Source organism: Doryrhamphus excisus, linkage group LG9 (genome assembly GCF_037039965.1).
Source record: "Doryrhamphus excisus strain RoL-2023G ecotype Guam linkage group LG9, RoL_Dexc_Guam_v1.1, whole genome shotgun sequence".
In the NCBI taxonomy this organism is placed as follows: domain Eukaryota; kingdom Metazoa; phylum Chordata; class Actinopteri; order Syngnathiformes; family Syngnathidae; genus Doryrhamphus; species Doryrhamphus excisus.
The window spans coordinates 6,742,642-6,754,226 of NC_136365.1; the positions used below are offsets into that span (position 1 = coordinate 6,742,642).

General features: G+C 40.7%; 2 protein-coding genes across 3 annotated transcripts; both read right to left on the bottom strand.

The window, feature by feature from the left end:
* Positions 1 to 1,547: 1,547 nt before the first annotated feature.
* On the bottom strand, positions 1,548 to 3,845 carry cdkn2d (cyclin-dependent kinase inhibitor 2D (p19, inhibits CDK4)). Of its 2 annotated transcripts, none has more exons than XM_058089771.2 (3): positions 3,648 to 3,845; positions 3,195 to 3,324; positions 1,548 to 2,493 (listed from the first exon to the last, which is right to left on the bottom strand). In XM_058089771.2, the coding sequence occupies exons 2-3, from the start codon at positions 3,318 to 3,320 to the stop codon at positions 2,140 to 2,142; spliced, it is 480 nt and encodes a 159-aa protein (XP_057945754.2). In that variant the 5' UTR covers positions 3,321 to 3,324; positions 3,648 to 3,845; the 3' UTR covers positions 1,548 to 2,139. The 2 variants fall into 2 exon arrangements, with proteins under 2 accessions (XP_057945754.2, XP_057945746.2); XM_058089763.2 differs by having other exon boundaries at positions 3,195 to 3,363; positions 3,648 to 3,843.
* Positions 3,846 to 4,106: 261 nt separating this feature from the next.
* ap1m2 (adaptor related protein complex 1 subunit mu 2) lies at positions 4,107 to 9,837 on the bottom strand. Its single transcript, XM_058089752.2, has 12 exons — positions 9,639 to 9,837; positions 8,347 to 8,503; positions 7,396 to 7,463; positions 7,138 to 7,268; positions 6,917 to 7,064; positions 6,048 to 6,174; positions 5,830 to 5,972; positions 5,210 to 5,281; positions 4,966 to 5,124; positions 4,752 to 4,877; positions 4,568 to 4,643; positions 4,107 to 4,333 (listed from the first exon to the last, which is right to left on the bottom strand). The coding sequence occupies exons 1-12, from the start codon at positions 9,678 to 9,680 to the stop codon at positions 4,308 to 4,310; spliced, it is 1,275 nt and encodes a 424-aa protein (XP_057945735.2). The 5' UTR covers positions 9,681 to 9,837; the 3' UTR covers positions 4,107 to 4,307.
* Positions 9,838 to 11,585: the final 1,748 nt, after the last annotated feature.

The window sequence follows — 11,585 nt, forward strand, 5'->3', positions numbered from 1 at the left end:
TTTTCCTCTTCTTTCACTTTTCTCTTCCCTCTCTTAACCCTTAATCATCATCAACCTACTCACAATTTGCTCATTTGAAAATGAAATAATTTTATTTGTATATAATTTCTTTTGTAATTTACTGAGTTTTACCCTCTAATGAACATCAGCAGGAAAACTCACCCCTTTCGCTACTGGGTTTGGTTTTATCCACTTCATGACGGGTGAAATCTAGATTCATCTCGATGCGTTTGTGGGTATCGGTAAAATCCGATTGCAAGCGCCGTTTTATGAATGTTGAACTTCACCTCATATGCTGTTCCCCAGGTGCAATGAATGCACCATCCTTATTTCGCGTTTTGTATTGAATACGGACGGAAGCCGTGAAGCACATACAACTACTAGTAAAACAACATGGACGTTCGCACTCAAGCAGCAGCGAGGAAGTTTCTACATTTATCTCACCTGTAAAGTTGAAATGGTATGTTTGGAAACACTACGGATTCTCAAAGAACGACGGAAAGCTCGACAAAACGTCCGTCATTTGAAAAGAATGCCGCTGCCACACGGCAGCACGACAAACATTCAAAGACCCTTAAAAAGTGCATAACACCACAACAAGTCCAAGTCTACCGCCACGTCGTCGGACACCGGGGAAAATCAAGCAAATCAGGTCAGTGGAACTTCAGCTGCTTTCCTAATTGTCCAGGAGCTATTTGTCCGTCCCCAAAAAGTGCATATATCGTTAAAGTATCGTATCCCTGGCAGTGCATTGAGATGTGTATCGAATCGTCCTCAGTGCTGAGATTCACACCCCTAGTATACATGTGCTTTGGAGACTTGGAAAAGGCCCTCACTGTGTCACTGTGTCCCAACCCATAACTAAGGTTATGGGTTGAAGTCATAATTTTACAAGAAAAACAATTGAAAATAAAGTGTTAAGATTATGAGAAAAACTTTTTAAAGCCTTTTTTTCCCCACTAAAAACGGTTTATAGAGTCAGTTTCAGAAGTGTCAAGCAGCAGTATTTGGCTTTTACAAATGTGTTGGTAATGGTGTTAACACGTGTTTGTAACTTTAATATTTTATTGTACCATTACGAAAATTACATCTTTCTTGTGAAATCTACCCCCCCCCCCATAGTACAATGTTATTTTCATGATATCAACAATGTTCACAAAAACTCTTCATTCATAAACTGTATAACACCCATCCAACAAGGCGTGTCGTGTTGACTCATAGCTTATTTTTGCACATATGCACATTTCCACCTTATCAACCAACATGCCAAACTAACTAGCTTTTTGTTTAGCCAGGGTGTATTCTTACCCCCTGTAAGTTTCACCCTCATCAGCCGTCAGTCAAGTCGTGGAGTGATCAGGTACACGCCTTGTCATCTTTACGGCTGGTTATGGGTCATTGTTTGCATGTCAGTGGCCACAACATTAATAACAGTTGTTTAATCTAACATGACATTCAATTATAAAGAAATGTGACATTCGACAAGTTGGTTATAAATATGGTCAATGGTGATTAATGAGGAAAAACGGCTACAAAACTGATTTCAAGTGTTCCGAACTTTTATTTTTGTGCTTTCGTATTCAAATAGAAAAGTGAAACATTTCACTTTTGTATTAAAAGTATTATTTGTATAAATAACATTTCAACAAATCACAATGAATGATGCATTTTACAAAGTCACAAGAATATTACTGCTATTTCAACAACAATAAATAATTGAAAGTCTAAGTTCATCTAGTTATCGGAAACAACTATACAATGTAATTACGCTGCACCATTTGAAGAGTCATCAAATTGAAAACAAAAACACAAGTTATCAACGGATACACAATGCAAAATGATGCAATCGTGACAAAACACTGGGAGGGAAACGGGCTAATGTGCACTCCCAAAGAGATAAACATTTGTATATAAGGTGCCTAAATTGCACTGTGCAAAAGAGGTGCCTACTGTGTGTAGCCACCCACTCACTGAAAAAGAAGCTGCCATGACAAAATGTCCTGCGTCACGCATGCAAGTTGAGCTACAATGAACAAAAACAAACCTTTTACACAGCAATGAATTCAAGTCACCAGGTTTGAACGACACACACAACAAACATATGAGGTTAAGATTAGCACACCAACAAGCCAGCAGAGACTAAGAGTGAATGTGGGCAAACACAAGGTGGACCATGTCTGGCTCGTGTGACGCTCGAGCCACGTCTATTGCCGTCTGACCGCTTGCGTTGGCATGCTTCAGGTCGGAGCGCGGCGCCAGGAACTCCACCACATCCCGGTGGCCCTCCCGGATGGCGATATGGATAGGCAGAGCGCCGACCTGGTCCGCCACATTGACGGAGGCACCGTGCGCCACCAGAACCTGAAGCGTGTCCAGAAATCCTGTGCGGGCGGCGTCATGGACCGGCGCAATCCCTTGCTTGTCCTGGACGTTGGGATCTGCTCCTTTTTCCAGGAGCAGATCTGCAACCTTGGAGTTTCCCATCATCATTACCTGCAGGGGAGGAAACAACGCTTTGTCAAGATCTGTCGTCTGATATATTAGCTTTAGCCTACACGCAGTCAAACCCTGTTTATTTCAATGCTCCACTTTTCACTTCAACGGATTAACTAAACATCTTCAAGCTTTTTTGGCCAAAGTTGACAACATCATTCATTTTCTACCACTTTTTCCTCACGAGGGTCGCGGGGGTGCTGGAGCCTATCCCAGCTGTCGGGGGTACACCCCGGACCGGTCGCCAGCCAATCACAGGGCACATATAGACAAACAACCATTCACACTCACATTCATAACTATGGATAATTTGGAGTCGCCAGTTAACCTAGCATGTTTTTGGAATGTGGGAGGAAACCGGAGGAGAACATGCAAACTCCACACAGAGATGGCTGAGGGTGGAATTGAACCCTGGTCTCCTAGCTGTGAGGTCTGTGCGCTAACCACTCGACCGCCGTGCCGCCTTGACAACACCAATGAAAAGAAAATAAGTTTCGAGGTACACTGGCTCACATTCAAAACACTACAGCTCCAGTTTATCACAGTTGATTAACTTCTTTTTACACTTTGAAGAATGCATCTCCGTGTCCCATCATTGAATTGTAGCTTTAGGAACAGTTGAGGTGAAAGTGTATTTTTAGAAAACAAACAAGACTAGCTGTCGCTCAGCACAACGTCAGTGTAATAACCTTCATGTGTACCTGTAGTGCTGTCCTGCCAAACTCATTGACAGTATCGGGATGCAGCCTGCATTCCTCCAAGATCCTCTGCACCTCGCCGAGGTTCCCTTTAGCCGCTGCTTCCGTCAAGGCTTTAGCGGCATCCATCTGACTGAAAACCATGTTAGACTGCAATGTTCACCTCTCTTCTCTGAAGGGGGAGAGGCGGACACGTCTCAGACAAACACTGGATAACGAAAGGCGACGATCAAACGCGGAGAATTGACGTCTGCCGTAGTTAGCTATATACCACAGCAGCTGGCTCGCCGTTTCCACACCAAAATGTCTATCCGACTTAACATGATTCGGCTACATCCGTCTATCGGTGACCGCGACCGAAAGCGGCGACATGTCAACTGAATTTTGACGGCGGTTAGCATCCAGGCTAACGGCTAACATAAAAGAGTGACTAGCTAAAAGGGGGTTTAAACTTACCTCGCTCGCTTTTTGTGGGGAAGTTCAACTACGTCGCCGAGCTCTCTGCCCCCTATGTCCTCAAGGAGCGGTAATATTCAAATGAAATACGAAAAATAAATGTTTATCAACATTGGAAAAACACATTTGCGCGCTGAGCTCTCACACAGTTGCGTCTCCAGTGTACAATTTACAAACACAGAAGAGGAACCCGAGTTGACCAATCACACCTCGCCTAGAGGGTAGGGTTTTGCCATATATGGTCAAAAAAGGCGGAGCTACAGCTAGATTACTACACTATCACCGTGGCAACAGCAACGGTCAGCCAATGTGAACGCATTGGAAGAAAGCGGGCCATTCGTATACGTTGATGTTTGTAGAGGACATTCAATAATTTGTCTTCAGGCTCCTTTGTTGTCTGAAATATTTCACAATGCAATACTGGAAATATGTTTTGCAAACAAAAACGTAACTGATGACAAATGGAATAATCTTGGGCTTTATTTTCGGATGCCTATTTATTACAATAATAAAAACAAACTTACAACCACAAGAATAAACATCAGCGGCATTAAATAGTTTAGGTGAAATTTAAAGACATTTTCTCAGTCTGCTAGTTCAATAGATAAATTCTCTTCTGGAAGTCCTGGAAGAAAGGAATACAAAGCCGCTCTTCAAGCATTACATATTGGTCCGCAACTGGTAATCTAAAAAAGAGAAATAATATATGTTTTAAATTCAATAACAATCAAAAAATCATGCACCCCAACTGTGTTTCCTCTGCTATTATTTTTCTGATAAAGATGGGATGAAAAAAAGCAAAACATCTCTATATCTGTATTATATGTATGTTAGCATGCCTTCCAAATATTCTTAAAAAATACTTTTTGTATATTTGAATGTAGCTTATTAACACATAAAATGCAAAAATAGTCAATTACCTCCGCTTTGGGTAATGTAGCGCACCCATGGTAACGCTTGGTAACCACTTTTTTCAATGATCTTCATATATCGCACCTAAAAAAAAGTTGTTGAGGCAAATGCATTGAAATCCATGAAGCAACAATCATCATGTCAGCTGTAATATTTCTTGATCTGGCCTGTGCTGCAAACAACAATGTGTACCTGGATTCCTGAGACAGTGAAGTATGGGATTTCAAACTTGACAGTAATGGGAGGCTTCCCCTCAAGTTCATCATTCTCCACGCTGGGCAGACCAAAGTGAGCCCTCATTAGAAACTCTTTACCTCCCTGTAATGATAGAGAGAAGATAACTTAGTCGGATTTATAGGAAATTATTGATATTTTTTTTAATAAAAGAAAATGGATGCATTCTTACCGGAAAAGACTTGATAGTCCACACCACCAAGTTTTTCTCAGGTACATATTTGGCATGGCCTGTGCTGGTTTTGAACTTGGGTGAGTCAGCATCACTGGGGACAGGAACACTCACCTCTACATTGTTTGCAACAGATTGTTTTTTAAATTGTCCCTTGGCCTTGAGAATTAAAAAAAGAGCACATACCAGTGCATTCAAATGAAATCAGTTTTTGTAAACATTGTGTGTCTGTGTGACTGTCTACCTTCACCATGATTTCAACTCTGCTGTGAGAGAACTTCTCTATGATTGATTCAATCCATATCAGTGGTTTCACCTGTGAAAGAAGAGAGATAATAATTGTATTCATTAACGTCGAGTTTGATGGATACAATGAAAATCCTTGATCTGGAGACTATACTATACACTCAATTGTTTTGCTTGGAGTCATCATACATGTTTAAATGGAAGGTAGAGTATTTTTTTTGTTTAGTAACATTGGTTAATTTACGATGAAGGTCTATCCCGTAAAAGGAAAAGGCGAACAATGCCAGAGCTTCTGTTATGGTTCTGACCTGACCATTTTGTGGGATCTCTATTTGAAAGAAGCTAGAGTGTTGTGTTTAAGTCTTATGAGTAAACAGTATATGTCATATGACATACTGTCAAACTCCAGTGTTGCAGCATGATAATGCATGGCCCCACATTGCACAATACAAAGTACACAATTCCTGGAAGCTGAAAACATCCTGATTCTTGCATATTTGATGTTGGAACTGATTTATATTATTTCCTCTGAACAACATTGTTTCCAAACCAACTTCAATATAGGTTGACTAATCTGCATTAGGCCATTGTGTTGATAAGGAAGTGAAAGGTACAAACATGAGTATTGATGCGGTATGACATGAGCTCTGACTCCCCATCTGGAGGAATGAAGGAGATGGTGCGGTCGTTCTCAAAGCGTGACAGACGCACACACTGGTGAAACTTCACATCTTCCATCACCACTGTCTTACCCTTGTCACCTGAAAAAAAAAAACGACAGTCAAAGTAAACACCAGGAAGGTTGTTATTAATGAAGATGTTAGCGCCATACGTACGTCCAGTAAGAGCGAAAAGCACTCTATCATTGAGGCCGAGTCGCAGTTCAGGCATCCCTGATAGCATGGTTTTTAGTTTGATGCTGCCCACAATGTCGCTGCTCATCACACTGCCGTTTGCATTCACCTGAATAAACAAGTAAAACATGCCTGGAAATGTACACCAATCCTAAAATACAGCTAAATATATGCAATTAATGTACGCTGATATAATGTACATAACTGAGTCATAAAACAACACAGGTACATTTTTTGAAATGTTTTATAACTGCATGCATAACTTAAGCATAATATTGAACTTTTTTTCCACAGTATTTGTAGAGTCCTTATTGGTTGAAGTGCAGCAATGTTACAATCAATCTGTCTAAGATTGTGTTAGTAAGCGTTCATCATTCATAATTCATAATCTACAGTATCAACCTCTCAAGTGTGGCTGACGAATCTACATGACTATTGTAGGGGTGTGCGTTAGGTTGGCCACAATAAAAGGCCACTCCAAAATGTGCAGTCTAACTCTATTGGTGGTGTTCCCGAGAGACCCTGAGCATCCCAAACGTGCTCAATGGGTGACATGCCGGGTGAGTATGGAGTATGAAGTGACCTTTTATTACGGCAAACCGAAGACACACCTGTGCGATAATCAAGCAATCAATCAATATCAGAATTTTGATATGCCACATTTGTGAGGTGGATAGGTTGTGAATCATGAATGATTAATGCTTCATAAATTAATGTTTAAGCAATACATTTATATTGAATCCTACTTCACAGTAATTCACTTACAGTCGGGTCTCTGGGACCGACTGGTAAGTTCCACTTGAAGCCCGAGAGCGACCAAAGAAAATTAGCTTGTTGAAATGGAAACTTACCAGTACGTTGATGGACTCAATGACGTCAATAAACACCTCATTCTTTTTGTATTTAATACCCTCCGACCTCCAGGAGACAGCGTTAGTCACAGTGGTGGGCACTTTTGTCTTGGCCACCTCAAGCTTGGCACCCTCCTGAGTGATGTACCTGAAAGAAACAACATTCAGTGTAACAATGCCGTCACATAGATATGCTATGTGGCTATCTGGCTTTGACTTACTCCTGCAGGATCTTGCTGTCAGTCGTCTGAGGAAATCCAAAGTCCATCAGTTCGTCTAACAGCTCATAGACGACCACAAAGTTGTCCTGAATGCTCTCCTCCTCCAGCTCTTTGAAATACTCTGAGAACACCTGCACAACACGACAACTGTGATGGATGTAGTCTTTCATCTTTGCTTCACTTCAGGTCTTCAATAGGCTTTAAACGCTATATTTCCAAAGAGAGTGGCTGCATGGGATAATGCAGAAAAACACTCACTTCAACAAGTTTGTAGAGGAATGAGTAGACAAGGGAGGCATTGCAGTTCTTGTTAGTGGTGGCCACCACTGTGGAGGTATCAAGTTAAGGACTTTTTGTCCACAGCTGGACATGAACATGAACATTAAAATGAACAAAGCATTATTAGAGCCCTGTAGTCCTATAGTCACATTTATACTCTTTTTATTTACAACATATTGCCCAACTGCAGGGTCTTGAGACACATGCTAACTCGCAAACTAGAGAGCTAGCAACCTAAACGGTAGCCTTCAAGTTATTTCCTTTAAACTTAAATAGCCAAAAACTTACCACTTCCACACGGATAGGGAGGATAACTATTAACAGTTATTTAACCTTTAACATGAACATTAATCAAACGTAATAATTTTTTCTGGGTACATGATACCATACAGCATCAATATCAAACTTGCGCGGGCTGCACTAACATTAAACTTTCATATCAAACTCAAACTAGTGTCCTGCGGGCCACATTTGGCCCGCGGGCCGCACGTTTGAGACCACTGGTGTAAAGTGTCTATTGAGGCATTTACTGAAATACAGATGCACTGTCTCTTTAAACTAAACCATAAACATCAGCTTTATATACGTACATGCCTTGCTTTCACCAAAAGTTAAAAGAGGTGTACGTGAGGAGTTTCAGTGATAGTAAAAGTCATAACAGCTCCCAATTTGAGGTTTATTTATTCAAGTAACCAAAGCACCATGCAATTAATTGGGGCACAGCATCTATAAGAGAGGGGTCCAGTGTGTGAGGAATTACTCTCATATTGCTTAGGTTGATTGACACTGATATTAACGTAATACAATAATGTGTGTATTATCGTGGGAACACCACTACACCAAAATAATAGGCATATACAGATAGAAATAGTCCCTCATCTGGAAGTGGATCTCATGACATGGTGCACATTTAAAGCAGGTAAAGGATACAGTACAGGTTGCTGTGTTTGATCCACATGAAGTGAACATTGCCGCGTGACATCACAGGGCACAACAGCCCTTCCTCTTCTTGTTGCATTAGCAAAGGCATGAAGTGGTCAATTTCCGCCATGTCCACGTCACCTTTGTAGTTCCGACATATCAGCACCTGAACAGGGGAGAAAAGATGAACTTGGGGATGGTCTGTGTTGCATCATCATAGATATCAATGACTCAATGATAGTGACTGAGCAAAGCCTCTGTTGGATGCTCTCATGATAGCACCTGAATATTATACATACAATGTTAATAACATTTGTGGCATTTTACAAATGAGCCGGAACTAAAACATTGAATCATCATGAGTCTATGAGTCAATTTCTTATCACCTACTTCTCAGACTATTAACTACTATCCAATTAAAACAGTTTTGGAAAACCCAATGAGCAGCTGAAAAGCCAAATGCAGCTGGAATACGTGCAGGTTCTGGAAGATCTAGAAAGCGTACTGTGCAAGTTGTATCGTGTGTACAACTCAATACAGAGACCTCAAAATGAGTGTAATAGGTCCCCTTTAATATCTTAATATCCTGTGTTTTATTGTGACAATGATCAACAAAAAAAACAATCACAAAATCCTTCAGCGTTTCAAGTGAAAAGTGTCACTATCAGTGATGTGTCAGTGAACAACCGGCTCATTGAGATGAACGACAAGAACAGGCTGGCGTTGTTGGGAGTCAATTGAGAATAGCTTAGTCTTTTTACTTGTTTCCGTTTAAAGGTGAATGTCATTGGCACATATGTGTGGTGGCGTCGCGGTGTCTCTTAAACACACACTGAGGAATGCCAATCTTCAAAAAAGACTATTTTTTGTAGTCGTTCATTGAGGATTTTAAATAAATCTATTTAAATAAAGTGTTTTTTTCAATCAGCAATCTTACACAATACACATAACTTGGCAATAAATTGAGACCAAAAAAATCTGAGGAGCCGAACTTGACAATGAAAGAATCGACTCTTTTTAGTGCGAAACGGCTCTCTATAAAGAGCCGGAACTTCCAACACTAGTCAGTATTCGCAATACCACTCCTGATATGAACCCGGAAGCACACAAATGTTAACCCAATAGCATCGTTTGCGCTTCATTAATTTTTAACTATGCCACCGCCATTAATGTCTAACAGTAAACGCTGCACTTATTGCACCCACTACATTTTAGAATGTTTGTTTCCATCGTGTAAAAACGGTAACTTCGACGAAGGTAAGTGATAAATCACAAATCACAATATGAAAATAGTTCCTTACCTTGCCCTTCAAGTCCAACACAAACACCGCGGAGAGAGACATCTCGCGTTTATAAGTTGGGTCGAAATATTCAACTCGTGTCCACAAGTTATTAAATGTTAAAACATAAAACAATATAAAACAAATCCGCACCAAGACGACTCCTCAGCGGTGATCTTGGACGTACAGCGTCTCTTTCCTGAACGCGTTGTGACGTCATCGTTTCCAGGTGAAACATTCACCAGTGTAGCTCACCTGGGCCAAAGGGATAATGATGTACCGCTGATATTATCCACTAGAGGGCACTGCTTCTATACACAAAGCAGAATCACCCTTAGAAAGTGCTGTGTCATTTTTCTCGAGTGTTTGCACTGAGGAGACAGATTAGCCGTTTTTCTCTTACTATCTCACTCTTGTGTCCACATGGGTTTGGTTCTTCCTCATTGGACGAACCTTAAATATGCTCATGCAATCACAGAAGCACATTTTAAAGCAGAAAACAAAATTAACTCAATTGTATAATTCGGCATTTAAATGAAATTTCTTTATGTTTTAATGCCACAGAGCACAGACAAACACCCAGTCTCCAATGAACATAACATGCATATTTGGAATGTGGGCGGTAGCTAGAGTACCCGGAGAAAATCCACATACTGTACGCACGGGGAGAACATGCAAACTCTGCACACAGAGATGCCCAAACACAGATACGAACCTCCAGATCTCCTGACTGATAACCAACGTACAAACCAGTAATCCAAGCTGGTTTTATGGAGCTGGCGTAGGTTCGATTCCAGGCCAGAATCCCAAAACCGAGTCCCTGGTGATGTCCAGTTCTGGTCCCAAGCTCGGATAAATAAAAGGGTTGTGTTAGGAAGGGCATTCAGAATAAAAACTAAGACAAATCAAACAACATGTGGCTATAACCCAAGGGTGGGCAAACTACGGCCCAGGGGCCACATGCGGCACACCAAGCGTTTGAATCTGGCCCGCCACTTGCTTTCTAAGTATTTCAACTTTTAACGTACATGCTGGACACATGACTTGCAAGTTGGATGTCTTATTCAGTAAAAAACTGAAAAAAAAAACTGTAAAATTAAATTTCGGAGTTTGATGTGGTCTGATGTTTAAGTGCTCCAGAAAAAAAGGGACATTAGAACATGTAGCTAATAGTATGACACTTTTACAGATAAAATTAGACACATAATTCAAGGTGGACTGTTTAGTGTGTATGCTAAATATATATTCTGGTCCCCCGGACAGTTTTGTTAACTCAATGCGGCCCATGAGTCAAAAAGTTTGCCCACCCCTGATGTAGACTGACATTCATGTTTATTAAGTGTGAGTCTGATGAGAGTGGAAATTCACAGCATTTTCAGCAGAGCCTGTGTTGAAGGAAGAAAAAAGTGTCCTTCCACGCAGGGGAGTAATGGGGTAGGTGTTTAAAAGATTTGGTTTCTAGGACCAACTGAACTTCTGCAACAGATAACAAACAGCTGTTAACATCTGTTAGGGAGAGGGGTCTTTGAATGCACCACTACTTACATATTATGGCACAGACAGGAAGGCCCATATATATGGGTGAGACATCTTTGTGGGTGGGTAAAGCCATGTAAAAATATGTAACCAAGCCAGTATTTCCCCATTCCAAAAATACTTTTACTAGCACTATTCATGCCTGTAGCATCATTTGTGAATATAATATTAATTCTTGTCTGCAATTATTTCTGTATTACCAAACTGACCCTATAAAGGCTGTAGGTCTCACTTTACCATAAGCTACACAGTAGGTACTGAGGGACTAATGATTATGGCACACAAATTTAGAGAAGTTACTGAGGAACTAGTGAGTAGTGGTTAGGGTTAGGTAGGTTAACTTACCTACTTAACTACTGGAATTACACTATTTTGTACCTTATTGTAGTGTTACCAAAGGCTATGATGACATAAACATAAATGACTTTGTTC